The sequence below is a fragment of the Amphiprion ocellaris genome, chromosome 17 (assembly GCF_022539595.1).
Source record: "Amphiprion ocellaris isolate individual 3 ecotype Okinawa chromosome 17, ASM2253959v1, whole genome shotgun sequence".
Lineage (NCBI taxonomy): Eukaryota > Metazoa > Chordata > Actinopteri > Pomacentridae > Amphiprion > Amphiprion ocellaris.
Genome location: NC_072782.1, coordinates 32,843,922 through 32,868,116, shown reverse-complemented (window position 1 = coordinate 32,868,116; position 24,195 = coordinate 32,843,922). Strand labels below are relative to the sequence as shown.

The 24,195-nt window shown below is 39.4% G+C and overlaps 1 protein-coding gene across 1 annotated transcript in view; it reads left to right on the top strand.

The window, feature by feature from the left end:
• The first annotated feature begins 16,894 nt into the window (after positions 1-16,894).
• Positions 16,895-24,195, top strand: part of gfra2b (GDNF family receptor alpha 2b) — a 99,414-nt gene continuing 92,113 nt past the window's right edge. The window contains exon 1 of the mRNA XM_055019415.1: positions 16,895-17,036. Within this exon, the coding sequence (XP_054875390.1) occupies positions 16,964-17,036 (73 nt within the window). The 5' untranslated portion in view covers positions 16,895-16,963. The remainder of the gene's footprint in view (positions 17,037-24,195) is intronic.

The window sequence follows — 24,195 nt, the reverse complement described above, 5'->3', positions numbered from 1 at the left end:
CAAACAAAGGAACGGGTGGATTCCAGGTGGGAGAGAGACTGCAGGTGATTGGCTCAGGTGTAGTGAGTGACAGTGAGGAGGTCCAATCCTGTGGAAGTGACTGATTGTGACTGATTGCAGTTTTCTGTTCATGTTGGGATTCTAGATGGCCAACAATGAACTATTGCAGAGTGAACAACTATTGCAGAGTGAAGAACTACTGCAGAGTGAACTATTGCAGAGTGAACTATTGCAGAGTGAACTACTGAAGAGTGAACTATTGCAGAGTGAACTACTGCAGAGTGAACTACTGCAGAGTGAACTATTGCAGAGTGAACTACTGCAGAGTGAGCTACTGCAGAGTGAACTATTGCAGAGTGAACTACTGCAGAGTGAGCTACTGCAGAGTGAACTACTGCAGAGTGAGCTACTGCAGAGTGAACTATTGCAGAGTGAACTACTGCAGAGTGAGCTACTGCAGAGTGAACTACTGCAGAGTGAGCTACTGCAGAGTGAACTATTGCAGAGTGAACGACTGCAGAGTGAGCTACTGCAGAGTGAACTATTGCAGAGTGAACTACTGCAGAGTGAACTATTGCAGAGTGAACTACTGCAGAGTGAACTATTGCAGAGTGAACTACTGCAGAGTGAACTATTGCAGAGTGAACTACAGCAGATTGAACTACTGCAGAGTGAACTACTGCAGAGTGAACTACTGCAGAGTGAACTATTGCAGAGTGAACTACTGCAGAGTGAACTACTGCAGAGTGAACTATTGCAGAGTGAACTACTGCAGAGTGAACTACTGCAGAGTGAACTATTGCAGAGTGAACTACTGCAGAGTGAACTATTGCAGAGTGAACTACAGCAGAGTGAACTACAGCAGAGTGAACTACTGCAGAGTGAACTACTGCAGAGTGAACTACTGCAGAGTGAACTATTGCAGAGTGAACTGCTGCAGAGTGAACTATTGCAGAGTGAACTACTGCAGAGTGAACTACTGCAGAGTGAACTATTGCAGAGTGAACTATTGCAGAGTGAACTACTGCAGAGTGAACTACAGCAGAGTGAACTACTGCAGAGTGAACTATTGCAGAGTGAACTACTGCAGAGTGAACTATTGCAGAGTGAACTACTGCAGAGTGAACTACTGCAGAGTGAACTATTGCAGAGTGAACTACTGCAGAGTGAACTACTGCAGAGTGAACTACAGCAGAGTGAACTACTGCAGAGTGAACTACTGCAGAGTGAACTACTGCAGAGTGAACTATTGCAGAGTGAACTACAGCAGAGTGAACTACTGCAGAGTGAACTATTGCAGAGTGAACTACTGCAGAGTGAACTATTGCAGAGTGAACTACTGCAGAGTGAACTACTGCAGAGTGAACTATTGCAGAGTGAACTACTGCAGAGTGAACTATTGCAGAGTGAACTACTGCAGAGTGAACTATTGCAGAGTGAACTACTGCAGAGTGAACTATTGCAGAGTGAACTACTGCAGAGTGAACTACAGCAGAGTGAACTACTGCAGAGTGAACTACTGCAGAGTGAACTATTGCAGAGTGAACTATTGCAGAGTGAACTACTGCAGAGTGAACTACTGCAGAGTGAACTATTGCAGAGTGAACTACTGCAGAGTGAACTATTGCAGAGTGAACTACTGCAGAGTGAACTACTGCAGAGTGAACTACTGCAGAGTGAACTATTGCAGAGAGAACTACTGCAGAGTGAACTACTGCAGAGTGAACTATTGCAGAGTGAACTACAGCAGAGTGAACTATTGCAGAGTGAACTACTGCAGAGTGAACTATTGCAGAGTGAACTACTGCAGAGTGAACTATTGCAGAGTGAACTACTGCAGAGTGAACTACAGCAGAGTGAACTACTGCAGAGTGAACTACTGCAGAGTGAACTACTGCAGAGTGAACTATTGCAGAGTGAACTACTGCAGAGTGAACTATTGCAGAGTGAACTACTGCAGAGTGAACTACTGCAGAGTGAACTATTGCAGAGTGAACTACTGCAGAGTGAACTACTGCAGAGTGAACTATTGCAGAGTGAACTACTGCAGAGTGAACTATTGCAGAGTGAACTACTGCAGAGTGAACTACTGCAGAGTGAACTACTGCAGAGTGAACTATTGCAGAGAGAACTACTGCAGAGTGAACTACTGCAGAGTGAACTATTGCAGAGTGAACTACTGCAGAGTGAACTACTGCAGAGTGAACTACTGCAGAGTGAACTATTGCAGAGAGAGTGCTACACTTTCGTCAATTAGGACAAGCTTCAAGACATTATGGAGAAGTTTTTCAGTTATTTTAGATAAGTTTGAGTCATTTTTGACACATTGTAGGTAATTTTAGAAAAAAAATTGAGTCATTTAGGCAGATTTTGAATCATCTTGACCAAGTTTTGAATCACTTTGGACATATTTCATATCATTTAGGACACTTTTAGAATAATTTTGGACATTTTGAGTCATTTTGGACATATTTCCTGTTGTTTCTGACACATTTTAATTCATTTTTATGGGTTCCAACCCATTTCGGAAATGTTCTTTAAAAAATTAACAATTTTTTGAGTCATGTTGTGTCTGTTTTATGTCATTTTAGAAATGTTTTAGATCAATTGTACATATTTTGAGCAATTTTGTGCACATTTTATGTCATTCTTTATAGGTTTCATGCCTTTTTTAGACACATTCTAACTAATTTTAAATAATTTAGGACACTTGTCAAGTAATTTTCGACATATTCTGAGTCATTTCTGGCAGGTTTTGAATCATTTTGAACATCATATCATTTAGGACACTTTGTGAGCATATTTTAAGTTATTTTAGGCTAATTTGAGCCATTTTAAACAGGTTTTGAGTCATTTCAGACAACATATTAGGTTACTTTTGACACATTATAAGTCATTTTTGAGAAATTTTGACTCATTTTGGATTTATTTTAAGTAATTTCTGGCAGGTTTTGAGTAATTTTGGACATATTTCATGTCACTTTTAGAGTCATTTTGGACATATTGTAAGTTATTCTACGCAAATTTTGAGTCATTTTGGGCACGTTTTAGGTCATTTGAAGACATGTCATGCCACTTTGGACACATTTTAGGTTATTTCCAACACACTGTAAGCCATTTTTAGAGAAGTTAGTTATTTGAGCAGATTTTGAGTATCAGCAAACATCCACTGTTTATTTCTACATTAAAGGTGTTAAACGTGTAAACATCCGTGTGTCCGTCGGAGTTTTTCTGTCCAACAAACAGACGTTTTCCTGCAGAGAGAGTCCTAAATGCCAGCAGTCCTGATCTGGTGTAAATGTCAGAAACACTCCCCACGCTGTGATTCTAGCTCTTTATCAGCAGCAGTTTGGAGGCTGCTGGTGAACGTGGAGACTAAATCACTATTTCAGGTCTATTAACTCGGTCTGGAACCTCCCAGCTCACATTTACACCATCAGACGCCTCACTTCCTCCATTCTGGGGTTTTTGTTGCACCGATTCCTTCCTTTGTGGTAAATTTGGACCAATTTCATGTTATTTCTGACACATTTTAAGTCATTTTAGACTAATTTTAAGTATTCAGAATTTTCTTTGTGGTTGTTTTGTGTCTTTTGTGATCGTTTTGTGTCTTTTGTGGTTGTTTTGTGTCTTTTTGTGGTCGTTTTGTGGCTTTTGTGGTTGTTTTGTGTCTCTTTGTGGTCATTTTGTGTCTCTTTGTGGTGATATTGTGTATCTTTGTGGTTGTTTTGTGCATTTTTGTTGTTCTTTTGTGTTTTTGTGGTCATTTTGTGTCTTTTTTGTGGTAGTTCTGTGTCTGCGGATGTTGTGCGTCTCTTTGTGATTCATTTTTTAACACTTTCACTGTCAGGAGTTCACACGTAGCTTTTCCGTCTGTGTTTTAGGGAAATAAAACCTCCATCTGTGGGGGTTTTTCTTGGCTCTGCTCTGTAATTAACAGTCTCCTCCAGAGTGTTTGAGGATCTCAGCTTCAAAAGAATCACGTTTTAATTCATCGGCTGTAATATTTGAGCATTTTACAGCTGAACTCTGCAGCAGCCTCATTATCTGCAGCTTCCTCCAGAATGGGAACGAACCAGGCCTGGTCTGGAGCTGCTGTTTAACCAAACCACCGTCAGAATAAAGGTGTTCCGGGCCTCAGCACTGATCTGCTGGATGGATTTTTAGCATCCGCAGATAAAAGCCGCAGAGCAGCGACGGCTTTTATTGTCAGCCTGCCGCCTGTCAGCTGTAATTACACAGCAGTCACATCAGAAACACATTTAAAAGCTGGACTGTATCCATAACGACCACCCAGACCAAGAAATATTCATGTCAGGAGGAAGGTTAGAGATAGAGGTGAACAATAATAGGACGGAGCACAGACACACAACACGACGACACAATATCACTACAAAGAGACACAAAACGACCACAAAGAGACACAAAGCAACAACAAACAGACACAAAATGACTACAAAGAGACACATAATGACCACAAAGAGACACAAAAAGACACAAAAAGACAAAAAATGACCACAAAAAGATACAAAATGACAACAAAGAGATGCAAAATCATCACACAGAGACACAAAACGACCACAAAATGACACAAAGAGACACAAAATGATGCAAACCAACCACAAATCAACCAGAAAGACACAACAGTGTATCTAAAATGCAGGTAGACAGACAGGTACAGTGTCTCTCTATAAATGCTGCAGGGTTGCGTTGAAAAGTTAAAAGAGAAAACCTAATTAATGTTATCTGAGCGTCCCCGTGGACGAGGGTTGAAATTAAATTAAATCAGTGTCAGCTCAGCAGAGGCAGCGAGAAAAAAAGTCCCCAATTACAGCTGGGAGCTCCATCAGGTGTCTCCTACAGAAACATGGAACAGGAACAAGGTTTCAGGAGAAAAACAACAGCAGATGATGAGTTTCTGAGCAGAAGGAAACGCAAAAGGTTAAAGTCTGTAGAACGATATGCAATAGACAAAACAACACATGGTTTATATACAGAAACCATCAGAGGAGGAGCAGAAAACAAACCAGGGTTTAGTTTTATTAAAAAAAACAGATGTGCATAAAGGAGATCGTCTCCTGGAGAAAGTTCTAGAGGAGACCTACCAACAACCAGCCAGCAAAGACATGGAAAATCACCACAAAAACTTCCAAATTTACCATGAAAAGTGTAAAAATTACCAGAATATAGGTGAAATTGTGACAAAAACTCAAATTTGGCACAAAAAACATGTAAAAACACCACAAAAACAGTCAAAATTACCACAAAAAGACACAAAATAACCCCAAAAAGTGCCAAAACTACCTTGAAAGGTTCAAATATGCCAGGAAAAAACACCCCAAATCACCATAAAAATACCAAAACTACCACTAAACATACCAAAATTACCACAAAAAGGACCAAAACCACCACTTAAAATACCAAAATTACCACAAAAAGGACCAAAACTACCACTAAAAATACCAAAATTACCACTAAACGTATCAAAACTACCACTAAAAGTACCAAAATCACCACTAAATGTACCAAAAATTGCCACTAACTGGGTGAAGTTGCAACAAAAACTCAAATTCAGCACAAAAATATCAACCAAATAGACTAAAGTTCTTCCTGACCTCCTCAGAACATCTGGTTCTTCATCTCCAGTAACTTTATCAATGATCAGAGTTCTACCTTCATACTGGGAATATTTCCAGAGTTCCAGGTCCTTGAAGTCCATAGAGAAGAACGTCCCCTGGAGAAAGTTCTAGAGTAGACCTACTGACAACTGGAGAAAGTTCTAGAGTAGACCTACTGACAACTGGAGAAAGTTCTAGAGTAGACCTATCGACAACTGGACAGTTGTTGGTAGGTTAAAAATTAAAAATGAACACAAACAGATGCAAAATAACATCAAAAACACGCAAAATTACCATAGAAAGACATGAAATAACCACAAAAAGTTGTAAAATTGCTTGTAAAAGATGAAAATTCACAACAAAACATAAAATTGCGACAAAACGATGCAAAATCCCTATAATTTAATTCCATCCATCCATCCATCCATCCATCCATCATCCATCCATCCACCCATCATCATCCATCCATCCATCCATTCATCCATCCATCCATCCATCCATCCATCCATCATCATCCATCCATTCATCATCCATCCATCCATCCATCCATCCATCCATCCATCCATCCATCCATCCATGTTCTTCCTCTTATCCGGGATCAGGTCTTGGAGGCTGCAGATGAAGCAGGTCATTCCAGATGTTCCTCCTCCCAGCAACACTTTCCAGCTCTTCCTGGTGGCTCCCGAGACGTTCCCAGGCCAGATGAGATACATAATCCCTCCAGAGGGTTCTGGGTTTACCCCGGGGTCTCCTCCCAGGTGGACGTGTTCAGAAAACCTCCAAAGGAAGTCTCCCTGGAGGATCTGAATCAGATGTCCAAACCACCTCAGCTGGTTCCTTTAGAGGTGAAGGATCAGCAGCTCTACTCTGAGCTCCCTCTGGATGTCTGAGCTTCTCCCCCTATCTCTAAGGCTGAGCCCAGACACCCTACGGAGGAAGCTCATTTCAGACGCTTGTATCCATGATCTCATTCTTTGGGTCATTACCCAGAGCTCATGACCATAGGTGAGGGTTGGAACGTAGATGGATGGTAAACTGAGATCTTCTCCTTGAGGCTCAGCTCCCTCTTCACCACGACGGTTCGGTTCAACGCCTTCATTACTGCTGACACTGGACCAATCCTTCTGTCCATCTCTAGCTCCATTTTCCCATCACTCATGAACAAGATCCTGAGATACTTGAACTCCTTCACTTGGGGAAGCAACTCCCTCCCAACCCAGAGGGAGCAATGCACCGGTTTCCATCAGAGAACCATGGTCTCGGACTTGGAGGTTCTGATCCTCATCCCCACAGCTTCACACTCAGCTGCAAACCGCTCCAGTGCTGCTGAAGGTCTGAGGAACCAACAGAACCACATCATCTGCAAAAAGCAGAGATCCTGAGGTCCCCAAACCAGACACCCTCCTCACCCCAGCTGATCCTTGAGATCCTGTCCATGAAGACCACAAACAGGATCAGAGACAAGGGACAACCCTGGAGGAGTCCAACACCCACTGGAAACAAGTCTGACTTAGTGCTGAGTATGAGGAAACAGCTCTCACTTTGGTTGTACAGGGACTGGATGGTTCATATCAGAGAACCTGGTACCCCATACTCCCTCAGTACCCCATACTCCCTCAGTACCCCATACTCCCTCAGTACCCCATACTCTCTCAGTACCCCATACTCCCTCAGTACCCCATACTCCCTCAGTACCCCATACTCCCTCAGTACCCCATACTCCCTCAGTACCCCATTCTCTCTCAGTACCCCATACTCCCTCAGTACCCCATACTCCCTCAGTACCCCATTCTCTCTCAGTACCCCATACTCCCTCAGTACCCCATACTCCCTCAGTACCCCATTCTCTCTCAGTATCCCATACTCCCTCAGTACCCCATTCTCTCTCAGTACCCCATACTCCCTCAGTACCCCATACTCCCTCAGTACCCCATTCTCTCTCAGTACCCCCATAGAGACCCTCGGGGGAAACGGTCGTAGGCCTTCTCCACATCCACAAAACACATGTGGACTGGCAGCAGAGACATGTAGAGGCCTTTGGAGGGGCAGGTGCTCAAAGTTAAAGGGGGCACATGGAGCACAAATTTGAAACACCAGACAGAAACACACCTGACAATATAACTGGCTGAACTGAAGCAACCCATGGTGCAATGGTTAAGTCTCCGGAGTACTGATCAGAACGTCAGTGGTTCAAACCCTGATGCTGTCAAAAGTAACATTCCACTGTGCTGTAATGTATTTGTGTCAAATTATTATTATTTTGAAGCTGAATTTACATCACCATTAGACACTGGACTGTTTAACTGTGGCTACTCTTCCTGGAGTCCTTGCTTTTAAATTTCATACCTTTTCCAGACATGTACTGTAGAGCCACGGATTTGCTCCATGGTGCTGATTCATAATCTGCCCTTTATTATTCGTAGTGCTAATAATAAGTTTAAAAACAATTAAATGATATAGAAATCATGTATTTAAATGTATTTGTACTTTTATTCAGTTTGACTCTCCACTTTGCACAAGATAACAAAGTTATAAAAGTTATATATTTGAAATTGTAAATTTCCCCACTGCGGGATCAATAAAGGCTTAATCTATCTATCTATCTATCTATCTATCTATCTATCTATCTATCTATCTATCTATCTATCTATCTATCTATCTATCTATCTATCTATCTATCTATTTATCTATCTATCTATCTATCTATCTATCTATCTATCTATGCATATTATATTTAATTTGTCTATCTATACAAATGTTATAAACAAGTACTGATATCTTTAAATGAGAGGTTGAGAGAAAAACAATTCAAATTCTTCTAATTATGATTGTATTTATACTGCAATAGTCCAAAATTATGTGAAAATGCATGTACGTAGTTTCAGTGAAATAACATAACCTCTGTCTCATTGCCTCTAGAAACAGGAAACACACTGCAACTCACTGACAGTAAAATAATACAAGAGGCTTTTACACACACACACACACACACACACACACACACACACACACACACACACACACACACACACACACACACACACACACACACACAAACAAAATTAAATAAAATTAAAAAACAACTTTGACAACAGGGCACTTTGGGCATCAAGGACAAAAGGGGCAGGTGCTTCGGCCCCCTCCAAGTTTTCGTTTTCACATCTGCCAGCTGCGGTCTGTACATGACAACTGGTGTCCACCAGCAGGTTCTTGGGTTTCCACTGCAACATTCACCAGTGACCTTCAGGCCACAGCTCCTAACAGCTACTTCAGCAATGGAGGCTTTGAACATGGACCACTCAGACTCCATGTCCCCAACCTCCCCAGGATGCAGGAGAAACTCTTCCAGAGGTGGGAGCTGAAAACCTCATGGACAGGGTCCTCTTCCAGATGTTCCCAGTTCACCCTCACTACACGTTTGGGTTTAGCAGGTCTGTCCAGCAGTCTTCCATCAGATCCAACTCACCACCAGGTGGAGATCAGCTGACAGCTCTTAACATGTTTGATAACTCTGAACTCTTTGTTGTAGAACCATCTGGTTCTGAGGAGGTGATCTGAAAACTAACCTGCTTTAACATCCAAACACCAAACGGATCTAAGAGGATCAAAGTTCCAACCTGCAGATGATGTCTTTAGTTAAAGTAGCATAAGTTTGAGGTTCAGATTAGATTTAAGTTGATGCTAGATGTAATTTACAGATTCAGTTTAAGGAATATTGGATTTGGGCAGCGTGAGGGAGACGGGCGGATATTAAACCTGCAGAGAAACTCCCCTGTAGACGTCTGATCCTTCAACATAATTACATCTTTATTTAATGAACAAAGCTGCAGGTAACAGGAAGTGACATCGATGGCAGGAATGAACAGACAGATCTTTCTTCTCTGGAATTAAAGAGTTCAGGTCTGATGAAGCTGTGAGAGAAAAACAGGTAAAAACAACCCTCTGGTAGTGGATGTGTGTGTCTCTTTGTGGTTGTTTTGTGTCCTTTGTAGTTGTTTTTTGTCTCTTTGTTGTTGCTTTGTGTCTCTTTGTTGTTACTTTGTGTCTCTTTGTGGTTGTTTTGTGTCTTTGTGGTTGTTTTGTATCTCTTTGTGTTTTTTGGTCTCTTTGTGGTCGGTTTGTGTGTCTTTGTGGTCTCTCTGAGCACATTTAACTCATCCAGTCTCATGTCTCATATTATTGTATTAAATATTTCTTGATGAAGTTAAATTCTGTTCCGATCTAAATCATGTTGACTTTAAACCTCCAGATGTTCGCTGTAGAGATCCAGTTGTCAGTCAGATCGTTCCTCTTGGCTGGAATCATTAATCAGCTGTTGCCAAACATTGTTATCATTAGAACTCAGATCTCTTAATTGAATTAATTAATTCAGTAATTATTACAGCTCAGGAGCGTTCTTTGTTGTTTTTTAGCCTGAGGGGAATAACGAAGCTAAAAATAAAAACCAACTCCACACACTGTCAACACCTCGGGTTTATTTAGAAGCTGCTTCTGTAGTCGATGCTGACAGGACGCTAATATGGCAGCATTAGCCTTCTGTAGTCGATGCTAACAGGAAACTAATATAGCAACATTAGCCTTCTGTAGTTGATGCTAACAGGAAACTGGTATAGCAACATTAGCCTTCTATAGTTGATGCTAACAGGAGGCTAATATAGCAAAAATTGCCTTTTGTAGTTGATGCCAAAAGGACGGTAATATACCAACATTAGCCTTCTGTAGTCGATGCTAACAGGAGGCTAATACAGGGATGCTAGCGTCTATATTCGATGCTAGCAGGAGGCTAAAATAGAAACATTAGCCTTCTGCAGTCGATGCTAACAGGAGACTAATATAGCAACATGAGCCTTCTGTAGTTGATGCTAACAGGAGGCTAATACAGGGACGCCAGCGTCTATATTCGATGCTAGCAGAAGGCTAAAATAGCAACAGTAGCCTTAGGTAGTTGACGCTAACAGGATACAAATGTTGCTGTATTAGCCTTCTGTAGTCGATGCTAACAGGAAGCTAATATAGCAACAATAACCTTCTAGAGTTGATGCTAACAGGAAGCTAAAATAGCGATCTAAGCTCTCTGTAGTTGGTGCTAACAGGAAGCTAATATAGCAACATTAGCCTTCTGTAGTTGATGCTAACAGGATGCAAATGTTGCTATATTAGCCTTCTGTAGTTGATGCTAACAGGAGACTAATATAGCAACATTAGCCTTTATGTAGTCGATCCTAACGGGAAGCTAATATAGCGACATTAGCCTTCAGTAGTCGATGCTAACAGGAGACTAATATAGCAACATTAGCCTTTATGTTGTCGATCCTAACGGGAAGCTAATATAGCGACATTAGCCTTCAGTAGTCGATGTTAACAGGAGACTAATATAGCAACATTAGCCTTTATGTAGTTGATCCTAGCAAGAAGCTAATATAGCGAAATTAGCCTTCATGCAGTCGATGCTAACAGGATGCAAATGTTGCTATATTAGCCTTTATAATCAATGCTAACTGGAAGCTAATACAGCAACATTAACCTTTATGTAGTCAATGCTAACAGGAGACTAGTATAGCAACATTAGCCTTCTGTTATCACTCTCTCTGTCTCTCTGCTGCTGTTTTTCTTGAAGGTATTTTCTGACTTCCGTCGTTCCTTCAGGTTTTTTTTTCTGTTTACCCTCAGTGATTCTGATTCCTCCTCTAATGGCGGAGGCTGTCATTTGCTTCAGTTGTCTTCTCGGTAATTGTCGCCCCGCTAATGTTGTCCAATCACTCTATCGCTGATGTATCCTCCGACTTCCCCTCATTAATCAGTGTTAATTGTAATTGCCTTTCCTCGTGGCTGCTGTAATTGAATTAGTGCGGGAAGGTAAAGGAGGTCAATCAGAGAGATGAAGTTTTAACGAGTCGGTTGAAAGCTGGACGAGGCGAAGGGCAGGAGGATGATGAGGGGAAATCATGGCAGACTAATCCTCAGAGTTTGTTGTAGAAGTGATTTCCCAGCAGAATGCTTTCCGTCGTCACACTTTCTCGACTTCATTTGCAGACACAGAAACATTTCTGTCTTTCTGCTGCCGAGCTCTTTGAGAAGTTCAGCCGGTTTGGAATCAGACAACATGAGACAAAATGAAAACAGAAAAATACACTAACAACATGCAAAAGACCAACATAAAGGCACAAACTGACTAAAAACAGGATATAAAGGAAACAAACAAACAAAAATTATGCCAAACGACAAAAACACAACAACAGCAAGGCATTAAATTATAAACACAACACAGAAGACCAGGATAAGATGCACAATGACCAAAAACAGGATGACAAATAACAGGAAGTAACACCAAATGACCAAAAAACAAAACATAGACAAAAGAGATACGAAACAAGAAAAATATGACACAAAACTACAAAATCAAAGCATTAAACTATTAAAAAAAGGTACAAAAAGCCATCACAATGCACAAAATGACCAAAAACAAGAACAAGAATAACAGGAAGTGATATCAAATGACAAAAATGAAACACAAAATGACCAAAAACAAAACACAAACAGTCAAAAGAGACACAAACAAGAAAAATATGACACAAAACTACAAAACCAAGGCGATAAACCATCAAAACAAGGTATAAAAATCCATCACAACACACAAAACGACCAAAAACCAGATCAAAAATGAGCAAACATGGCACAAAACAACACAAAACAACAAAAACACAACAGAAAACAAACACAAGAAGACACAAAACAACACAATTCAAGACAAATGATGCACAAAATGACAAAAATAAGACACAGAACTACAAAAAACAAGACAAATGTGACTCAAAACAACAAAAAAGCATCAAACCGTCAAAACAACAGACAAAATGACCAACAGGCAAAAAAGTAAAAATAAAAAATGATACCAAACACCAAAAGAAAACACAAAATGACACAAAACAAGAAAAATGTTCAAAAATTTCTGTTAAAAATGGGGGTAAATGTAATAAAAATAGTAAAAGTAATTAAAGAAAGTTGTAATAGTATATTATTGTTTAATGAAAGAAAATGCATCATTTATATAAAAACTATAATGTAAAATAATGACAAAAGAAAAATATTTAAAAACATAGATGAAATTAAAGAAGTTGTAATAATATAATGTTGTTAAAATAATGAAATAACATTTATTCTTTACAGAAATTCTTATTTTCATTATTTATTTTTGAGAAAATAATGCAAAATAATGAAAAAAGCAAAATATTTTAAAATATAAATAAATAAAAATCAAGTTTTATAGTATAATGCTGCTTAAATAATTAAAGAACATTTTATGATTTATAAAAAATGTATTTTTTTATTATTTATATTTTTTAGAATCAATGCAAAATAATGAATAAAGAGGAAATATTTAAAAATAGGAATAAAATAAGAATATAGTATATGGTATAATGTTGGTTGAGTAATAAAAAAACATTTATGATTTATATAAATATTTTGTATTATTTCTATTTTCGGAATCTACTGTAAAATAATGAAAAACGAGAAATATTAACAAAACAAAAATAAGTTTTAATTTATAATGTTTAAATAATGAAAGAACATTTAGGATTTGTAAAATTCTTATTTTTATCATTTATATTTTTAGAATATAATGTAAAATAATAATAAAAGAGAAAATATTTAAAAAGATAAATGAAATAAAAATAAGTTTTAATAGTAAAAGTGGTTTAAATAATGAAAGAGAATTTATGATTTATATAAAATATTATTTTTATTATTTATATTTTTATAATATAAGTAATACAAACTAATATATATATATATATATTAGTTTGTATTTGTTTAAATAAGTAATAATTTCTAAAAATCATTATATTTTTAGAATAGAATGTGAAATATAAAAAAGAAAAAGATTTAAAAATAGAAATGAAATAAAATAAGTTTGAATAATGTAAAATGATGAAAAAAAAGAAAAACATTTCCAAATATAAATTAAATAAAAATAGGTTTTAATAATATAACGTTGTTGTAATATTGAAATAACACTTATGATTTAGAAAAAATAATTTTTTTTATAATTTGCAATTTTATATAATATATTGTAGAAATGTTGACTAAAGAAGAATACATATAAAATAAAAATATGTGTTAACAGTGTAATGTTGTTTAAATAATGAAAGAACATTCATTTTTCAGAAAAAAAGGTGACAAAAACAGCCCAAAAAATTACAAAATGACAAAAAAGAAACAAAAACAATACTAATAACCAAAATTATAAAACTTCAAAAAACAGGAGAAAAACCCAAGCTAAAAAGGAAACTACTATGTGGAACCTCCATTTTTTTCTGAGGTGCTCATTAAAAATATTTTGGATTTTAGTGGAACAACTGAGTTCTCTATGAAGGAAACCCAACAGATTTTATGTATAAACAGAAGTTTTCATTTCTATTATTCCAGATGCAGTAACAGAGTTTATTTAGTGTTTAACGCCTTCATGTTTCCTCCATCCTTCTGTCATTATTATTATTATTATTATTGTAGTTGTTATTACAAATGGCATCAGCAGTGGAACCGGTCGGTCGGCAGCTAGTCGATGCTTTCTGACCTTGTTGCTGTTTCTGCTCTCCAGAGACACTGAGCATGTGCAGACTGAATACAAATAATCTCATCCTGACACCAGAAACTGAGTCTTTATCTGCTGCTGTTCAACCACAGACAGAAAAACATCCCATAAAACACACAGCGACACGTTCATGTCAGCGTTATCTGATGAATGAAGCCGAGTCTCACCAGGTTTTACTCACATTTATTACAAACATTTACAGTCACAAACTCTTCCACTAGAAAGTCTGTTTATCATCAGTCTGGAGTCTCCAATGACTCGTAGAACTCTGGATTTGAGATGGAATTCTGGAAACATGAATCTTTGTCACGGTATATTTAGGTTCTTCCATAGATTTATTAAAGACGGGATCATAAATATACAAACAGGACAAAAAAATGGGACAAAAAACCCCCCAAAACCAGACAAAAAATGACCAAAAACTTTTATAAAATGACAAAAATGAGACAAAAACAACCAAAACAAGACAAAAAAAATACCAAAAACATTATAAAGTGACAAAAATGGGATAAAAACAACCAAAACCATTATAAAATGATAAAAAAGAAAATGGGACAAAAACAACCAAAACAAGACATAAAATGACCAAAAATGTTACAAAATATAGAAACATCAACTTTAATTATCAGTTTTTGGTGATGGCAAAAGATGTAATAATCACATTTTCTTAGTTTCATGGCCTCTTAACTTCTCCTGAATGATTCCAGTCGACTACAGCTGCTGACTCCAGTTTAAATAGAACCCATTAGATCCACTCATTAGACTAAAACACGACTTCGATAGATTTATTAAAGTTTTTCTGGACATTAAAGGAAATCTGCTGGATCACAAATATACAAACAGAAATATCAATATTTAGTTACATTTGTCAATTTCCACCTCAGTTTGGTTCTTCTGGTTTCAATCTTCTGGTTTATCTTTGACTCCTCTGGACAGTATACCTACCGTCAGGCATGGAGGTGGCAGTATCATTATACTGTCAATTAAACTGAGTCAAGTCTGAAACAGAAGGACCACATATGTAGTGGAACTGCACCACAATTGGTGCAGTTCCACTACATATGTAGTCTTTCTGACTTGGTTCTTCATGTTCTTGATGGGTCTAAGTCAGGACTTTGGGGAGACCAGTCTAGAACCTTCATTCCAGCCTGATGGAACCATTTCTTTACCACGTCTGATGTGTGTTTGGGCTCATGTCTTGTTGAAACATCCAACTGTGTCCAAGATCAACCTTCTGCTGATGGTTTTAAGTTTTCAAGAAGAACGTGGAGGTGATCCTCCTTCTTCATTATTCTATTTACTTTGTGTAAAGCTCCAGTTCCACAGAGAATGATGCTGCCACCACCATGCTTGGTGGTAGGTTTGGTGTTCTTGGGGTTAAAAATAAAGTCTAAAACCTGCATAAGACAGTTGGAAACCAGTCCTCAAAAAGTCTAAATCCAGGACCAAAATCAAACCTAGACTTGTCCAAAACCAGTTCAAAACCAGTTGTAGATACAGTCTGAAACCAGTCCTAAAAAATGTCCAAAGCCAGTGCAAAATCATGATACAACCAAACCCTCCTAAAAAAAAGTCCAAGACCCGCCCAAGAAAGTCCAGAACCAGTCCAACATCCAGTCTGAAACCAGTCCAGAAGCTCTTCTAGAAAGCGCCACAGCATGATACTGCCACCTCCATGCTTGATGGTAGGTTTGGTGTTCTTGGGGTTAAAAAAAAGTCTAAAACCTGCATAAGACAGTTGGAAACCAGTCCTCAAAAAGTCTTAAACCAGAACCAAAATCAAACCTAAACCAGTCCTCAAAAAGTTAAAAACCCGTACAATGTCGGGACGCAGACCAAACCTAACTACTCCTAAAAAAGTGAGTTTTACTAATGAAAATCTTTCAAATAATGACAGAAAATAAAAAATAATAAATGTTTTATATTGTAAATTTTAACTATTATTTTAAAATATTGCAGAGTATACAAATATTTGCAAATATAATAAAAATGTGATTGAAATTTAAATTAAAAAAAGATAATAATAATAATAATAATAATAATAATAATAATAATAATAATAATAATAATAATAATAATTATTATTATTATTATTATTATTATTATTATTATTATTATTATTATTAACTGGTGGGAGCGCGCGCCATCACCCCGGGTCATCGTGCTTGAGTCGGTGGGTGCGCGTCGCTCGTTAGACACCTGGACAGAGAACCGGAGACACCGGAGCTTCACCGGGACTGGCACGCGCCAGAGTGTGTGCGCTGGGGGGGAGGAGGGGGAGGGGGTTTCTCAGTTTCTCCGGTCGCACGCGCCGGTTTTTTCAGCGGAAGGAGACGCGAGCGGACGCACGAGGCAGCCGGAGTGGATTTTACTGGGAGACGCGCGTGTTGGGAGCGAACCGGACCGAGAGGCGCGCGGAGCTCCGGTGTAGTCCCTGTAGCGGCAGAAGTGACCGAGCACCGGAAAGTTGGAGTACCGGAGTGGATGTGACGGAACCCGCCGGGACGCTGTGGCTCCGTCCGCCGTCCGTGGAGCGACTCCCGCGGATACACCGAGGACGCTGCGCCGCCTCCCCGGAACATGCGGTCCGAACCGGGCAGCGCGCTGTGAGTCCGGAGCGGCTCCCCGGTCAACCGAACCGCCTCCGGGGCTCCAGCATGTCGGTGGACCGAACCAGGGACAGAGAGTGAGACACCGACAGACCGAGAGGACCGGAGCGGGCAGCGCGTGACACCGACCCCCGTTAACCGTCATGACCTGTGGGATTATTACAGCTGCGCGCGACGCGATGCTGATTAACATCATCTGTGTGCTGTTCGTGTTGGGTGAGTGCACGCGCGCGCACACACTCACACACTGAAACACACTCACACACACACACACGCACACACACACACACACACACACACACACACACACACACACACACACACACACACCGTCAGTCAGATGAGTCGCGGGTTCGAGTCCCGGTGGAGGCGCCGTTCTGACTCACCTGTGAGGGAATCAGCCGAAATACTCAAATACTTCTGGAAAATACCACAAAATACCTCATTACAAGTAGGAAGCTGCACCTGATTAAAGTACTTAAAGTAAACTGAAGCTGCTTGAAGTAAAAGTACTAACTAGACAGACTTCTAATACTACATTTCAACGTACTACCATTAAACTACAGTACATTCTGTATCAAATACTGCATTCCTCCAGACTATACTGTACTCTCTAGTACTACACTAGTACCTCTGGCCATGTATTTTATTGCTTACTATATAATACTACATCATCATACTTCATATTTGTCCACTATACTACTACTACATTAATATATTCTATTACTTGTTGTGTTTTACTACCATTGCTGTAAATATTGTATTTTTTTCTTCTACAAGAAGAAAATATTTCTATCTATGCACTGTGTGCGTTGTGTGCTGCTCTCCTTTTTATTCTAACTGTTCTATTTGCTGCTGTTACACTGTAAATTTCCCCGCTGTGGGATCAATAAAGGTTTAATCTATCTATCTATCAAACTGCAGTACATTCTGTATTATATCCTGCATTCCTCCTACGCTGTACTCCGTTATACTACACATGTATTTTCTTACTACTTACTATATAATACTACCAGCACTCTGCATTATACTTCATATTTGTCCACTATACTGCTACTATATTAATATGTTCTATTACTTATTGTGTTTTACAACCATTAAACTGCAGTATATTCCACATGATGCACTATGTTACTACAGATTACACCATACTGCTGCACTACAGTACTACATTTACCTCATATCCTATATCGTACTACCATTACACTACATTATACTACATATTGTATACTGTATTATTCCAGATTACACTATACTGCTACTACAATTCACCTTTCTAATCCATATTATTTTATACTATATATTTGCAGTACTGTATGATTGTAGGTGCTGGTGTTTACTTTCTCTTTTTATTTTTCCATTCTCTCTACTACTAATTGTGTATTTGTACTGCAGTGTGTGTACTTGTACCTCCTATCTGCTCTGAGGTCGTGGTGGAAGCAGCTTGTTGAGATGATTCTGATTTCCTGGATTCTGTTTCTCTGCTTTAGAGGCTCAGGAGGTTTTCAGGGAATCAGTCAGAGAAACGCAGTAAAAACTACAATACTTCTCCAGAGACGAGCCTGAACACTGCGCTAATGAGCAGTACTTCAGTAGGAGTACTCGGTTCCACTGCAGAGCTGCTGTACTGTGGTTTGTAGGGCAGCTACCTGGATCTGGATGTGTAGGGATGGAGGCGTCCAGCAGAGGGCGACTGTAGCTCCATCAGCTGATCAATAAACAGGGAGGAGGACCTGAGAACAGCTGTGAACACCAGAAAATACTGAAGGATGCAGACTAGACTGGTTCTGGACTGGGTTAAGAACTGGTTCTGGACCGGTTTGGTCTTGGGTACAGATTTGATTCTGGTATTGGACTGGTTGGTTCTGATCCAGGAACTGGTTTTGAGCCTAGTTTTGAACAGTTTAAACTGGTCCTGGTGCAAGACTTGATTTTGGACTATTTTTGAACCTTGTCTTGACCTTTGGCCTTGTTTGGGACTTGGTTTTGAACCTGGCTTTACACTGACTGACTGGACTGGGTTTTGTCTAGGTTTTACACTGGTTTGGACTGCTTTTGTACTGGTTTGTGCTGGTTTCTACTGGTTTTTGACTGGTTTTAAACAGATTTTGGACTGGTTTTAGACTTTGGTTCTGCACTGGTTTTGTGCTGGTTTTGAACTTTCTTTGAACATATTTTGACCTGGTTGTGATCCTGATTTGGGACTGCCTTTGTTCATGATATTGGACCTAGTTTTGGACTTTTTTGGGTTAATTTTGGACTTGGTCTTAGACTGGTTCTGGACTTGGGGTTAAGACTTGGTTCTGGATTTTTTTTGGTCCTGGTATTGGACTGGTTTTGCACTAATTTTAGATTGATTTTGGGCTTATTATATTGCTAGTTTGGTCCTGGTCCAGGAATTGGTTTTGATCCGGGTTTTGAACAGTTTGGACTGGTTCTGATTCCCGTCCAGGACTTGCTTTTGACTGATTTTGAACTTGGTCTTGAGCTTTAGCCTTTTTTGGGACTGACTGGACTGGTTTTATACTGGTTTTGAACTTTCTTTAGACATATTTTTGACCTGGTTGTGGTCCTGATTTTGGACTGCCTTTGTTCATGATACTGGACCTAGATCAGGACTGGACTTGGTCTTAGACTAATTTTAAACTGATTTTAGAGTGCCAAAGGCCAAATCAAACAGGATGAGGGACTCTTTTGTAGCCCAAGCCATCACACAATTAAATTTGAATCTTAGAAAGAGGTGAATGGTAGTGATGTGGAATGATGGTCCTGCCTTCAGTTGTCCCTCGTGGTGTGTGGTCACTTGTCCTTGCCAGCATTTTCCTTGAATCTTTGTGATAGTGATTGTGTTTGGAGTTGTGTTGCTATGTTTTATGTTTGTTGTTTTACTCACCTGCAAAGCAAATTTCCCTCAGGGGACAATAAAGACAATAATTGAATTGAATTGAATTGAATTGAATTGAATTGAATTGAATTGAATTGGTTTTGTACTGACTTGAAACTTGGTCTTGGACTGGTTTTAAGGTCTCATACTGCGCCTCTTTACAACAGATTTATCAGAGTCTTACATGTCTTGACTGTTCATCTTTTAATTTTCAAGCTCAAAATACTGAAAAGTGGATTCTGTCCATATGGGACCTTCAAGACTTTGGCTGTAGACTTTTTGGACCTGGTTTTGGCCTACTTTTGGACTGGTTTTTGACCAGATTTTTAGACTTGGTTTTGGACTGCTCCATCTCAGAGCTTCTCCTTCTCAACTCAACAAGCTCCTGTTTCAACTTCTCCTGAAGACCTCTGACTTTTCTCACCTCGTCTGTCTGCTTGGATCTGATCTGCTGCTTCACATCAGAGTTTCTTTTCTCAACAAGATGGATGAAATCTTTGAAGATCTCCTCACTGTTGGTTACAGCTTTGTCAGCAGACTGATTGATGGCCTCCACCTCCTGCTGAAGCTTCCTCACATCTTTCTCTCTGTCCTGGATTCTCTGCTGGATCTTCTCCTGATTCAACCCTGATTTTTTTTTTGTGCCAGTTTCCTCCCAAACAACACTGTCTTCTGAACTGGAGTGTCAGCATCAGTCTTATGCATTACTGGAAGAGGAGCAGCTTGAATTGTGATTGTGTGTTAACTGTCTAATGAGTTAAAGACCATTAAGAATAGGAATCTAACCTCTACTGTTGTCTTGTTTTTGTACTTCAATTTATCACCTGAGAGTCACTAGATATGTGTGTCTTTTCTAATTTTGATTTAGGATTCTTTTTTTGTTTCCATATTCAGTCCATCCATCCATCCATCCATCCATCCATCCATCCATGTTCTTCCTCTTATCCGGGGTCGGGTCTTGGAGGCAGCAGATGAAGCAGGTCATTCTAGACTGCTGCTCAGCTCCCTGTTCACTACGACGGTTCGGTACAATGCCCTCAATACTACCAACCTGTCCATCTCACGCTCCATTTTCCTCATGAACAAGATCCCGAGATACTTGAACTCCTTCAAATCTTCAGTCCAGCATCCCTCTAATCAGTTCTCTGTTCATGTTTGTCTCATTTGTTGGATATTGAGAACTACATCCAAGAGCTGATCCCTACTCTGCCTCAGCTGGATGGACTGGAGAAGTCCTTCTATTCTTTCTAAGTTTGCACTGCTGTTTGCAAGTTCTTTTTCTTCCTTGACCCTCTCCGAACAGGAAAGATAAATATTGAAGATATCTTGGCCTGCAGTTTTCTAGATGTCTTATTGGAGTTGAGAGATGAGGAGTCTATAGTCAGTACCTCAACCTGGATAAGGACCACAACGGCATGTTGAGCAAAGAGGAGCTTTCACGCTACGCCACAGCTACCCTCACCTCAGTCTTCTGGACAGAGGGTTTCAGGAGTGTCTCACTTACGATGGAGAAATGGATTATACTAAGCCCAAAATCTATCTAAATTTAGTCCAAAACTAGTCCAATACCAGGACCAAACCTGTACCCAAAACCAAGATCAAACCAGCGCAGAACCAAGTCAAACCCCCAGTCCAAGACCAAGTTCAAAACTAATCCAAAACCAGTTGGACTGGTTTTGGTCCTAGTATTGGACATAGGCGTGACTGGTTGTGAACTTGGTTTTATACGAGGCTAAGATTTGGTTTTGGACTGGTTATGGACTGGGTTTGGACTAGTTTTAAACAGTTTTTGGACTGGTTTTGGTCCTAGTTTTAGACTTGGTTTTGTACTTTAAATTGAACATAGTTTTGAATTGGTTTTGGACTGTGTGAAGACTTGGTTTTGGAGTGGTTTTGGTACTGATCTTCAACTGCTTTTGCCCATTGGACTGGACTTGGTTCAAGACTAGTTTTAGATTGACGTTGGACTAGTTTTGGTTCTGGTTTTGATCCTATCCAATGTGTTAGTTTGACCATCCCAGCTCGGGGACGTTGTGGCTCTGTAAGAGTCTTGGTCTTGGATGGGCTTTGGAGTTGGTATTAGAGTAGTTTTAGCTGATTTTAGATTGGTTTTGGTTCTGGCCTTGATTCCTGAACTGGCTTTTGACTGGTTTTGAACTTGATCCTGAACTTTGGGCCTGGTAGGCACTTCCACATGGAGACATTTGACACAAACAAATTAATGGTTATCATTGCTATCAGCTAATTATCTCATCAAACTCTAAAGAAGAAAAAAGTTTGTTTGTGACCAAATCAGTCACACTTATGTGATGTCTAACTGGAAGAAAGACATTAATTTGCGACATTTTGGTGCTTTACCTTCATTAAGCAAAGTACTTTGTGGTCTTCTGAGTCTTTTTGTGTCTCTTTGCGGTTGTTTGGTTTCTGTTTGTTGTCATTATGTGTCTGTCTTGTGTGTCTGTGGTCATTTTGTGTGTCTGTGTTTTCATTTTGTGTGTCTTTGTTTTCATTTTATGTCTTTGTGGTCATTTTGTGTCTCTTTGTGGTCATTTTATGTCTTTGTGGTTGTTTTGTGTCTCTTTGTGGTAGTTTTGTGTCTCTATGTGGTCATTTTTGTCTCTTTGTGGCTGTTTTGTGTCTCTATGTGGTTGTTTTTTGTCTCTTTGTGTATTTGCCTCCTTATGGCTGTTTTGTTTCTTACTGTCATCATTTTGTTTCTCTTTCTGTTTTTTTGTGGTCAGTTTCTGTCGGTGAGGTTGTCTGATGAATGCTGAACACAGAAACGTGGTGAACAAAATGTATTTTTCTGTGTGAGACGTGAGGAGATCTTTTGTCTCTTGACGGCTGAATTATTAAATGGTGGATAAACGGTTAAATATTTAACTAAAACACAGTTCGAGTGTCCGTTCGGAGCGATAATATTAATGCAAACTGGACCAAACCGACTGAAACTAGAAGCTGCTTCTACTAGAAACCAGTTTGTGTGATTATTAGTGCTGAATACATGAGAATGAACGGCAATAATCTGCAGCAGAGATGTGAATCCACTCATTCTGTTGTGTTTGTTGTGATTACATAATTGGGTTTGCTTCCCGCAACAGCAGCAGCAGCAGCAGCAGCAGCAGCCTTGGAGCTCAGCGTGGCTGATTGAGCTTCCAGTGGCGTGTCCAGAGTTAATTAATCCTCCTGCTGCCTGTTGATTTCTGCTGCAAACTTCTCATGTTTCCTCCACACATGCTGAGGTCAAATCGATCGCTGTGAGTTTGATTTCTGCCTGAAGTGCAAACAGGGACCTGGAGGTGAGGAGGAGAAGCTGTTGAGGCTTTTATTTTGAAGGCCTCACAGCATTTCCAGGGCTTCAGGTCGACTGTATGAGCAAACGCAGGAATCTAAAGCCTGAAAGAAGAGCAGCGCGTGGAGGAAACAGTTGATATGTTGTTCAGAACAGAAGTGATGAATCTGAGAACCAGAGAGGAGGAAACCAAACGGATGATTGAACACTTGGCCTGTTTTATTTGAGAGCATTAACGACATTTTAGGAGGGAAATTTAATAAGATGATGACAGAAAAACACAAAATGACCACAAGGGGACAAAAACAACGAGACACAAAAAGACATAAAAAGATGAAAAGAGACACAAAATGACAATTGGAAGGCCAAAAAATTATCACAAAAAGACAGAAAACTATTACAAACGGATTGAAAATTACACAAATAGGCACAAAGAATAACAAGAAGAATATAGAAAACAACCACAAAAAGAATAAATGACCACAAAAAGAATAAATGACCACAAAAAGACACAAAATGACCACAAAGACACAAAACAACCACACAGACACGAAACGACAAAAAAAGACACAAAACAACCACAAAGACACAAAACAACCACAAAGACACAAAACAACCACAAAGAGTCACAAAACGACCAGAAAGAGACACAAAATGACCACAAAGAGACACAAAACGAAGAGAAAGAGACACAAAACAACCACAGACACACAAAACGACAACAAAGAGACAAAAAACAGCCAAAAACAGACACAAAACAATCACACAGACACAAAACAACAACAAAGAGACACAAAACGACAACAAGGAGACACAAAACAACTACAAAGAAACACAACCGACCACAAAGAGACACAAAATGACCACAAAGAGACGCAAAACAACCACAAAGAGACATGAAATGTCCACAGAGACACAAAATGACCACAAAGAGACACAAAACAACCGCAAAAAAGTAAAAAACAATGAGAAATGACCACAAAGACTCACACACACAGACACACACCTGGCAACAGCAGGTAACTTCCATATCAGAGCTCCACCGTTCTTATCTGAGACTCGCTCTTAATTGGATTCCTGCTGCTTGTTATTGTCTCTGCTGTAATGGAAGCTGCTGAATGGCACGACACACACACACACACACACACACACACACACACACACACACACACACACACACACACACCCACACACACCTG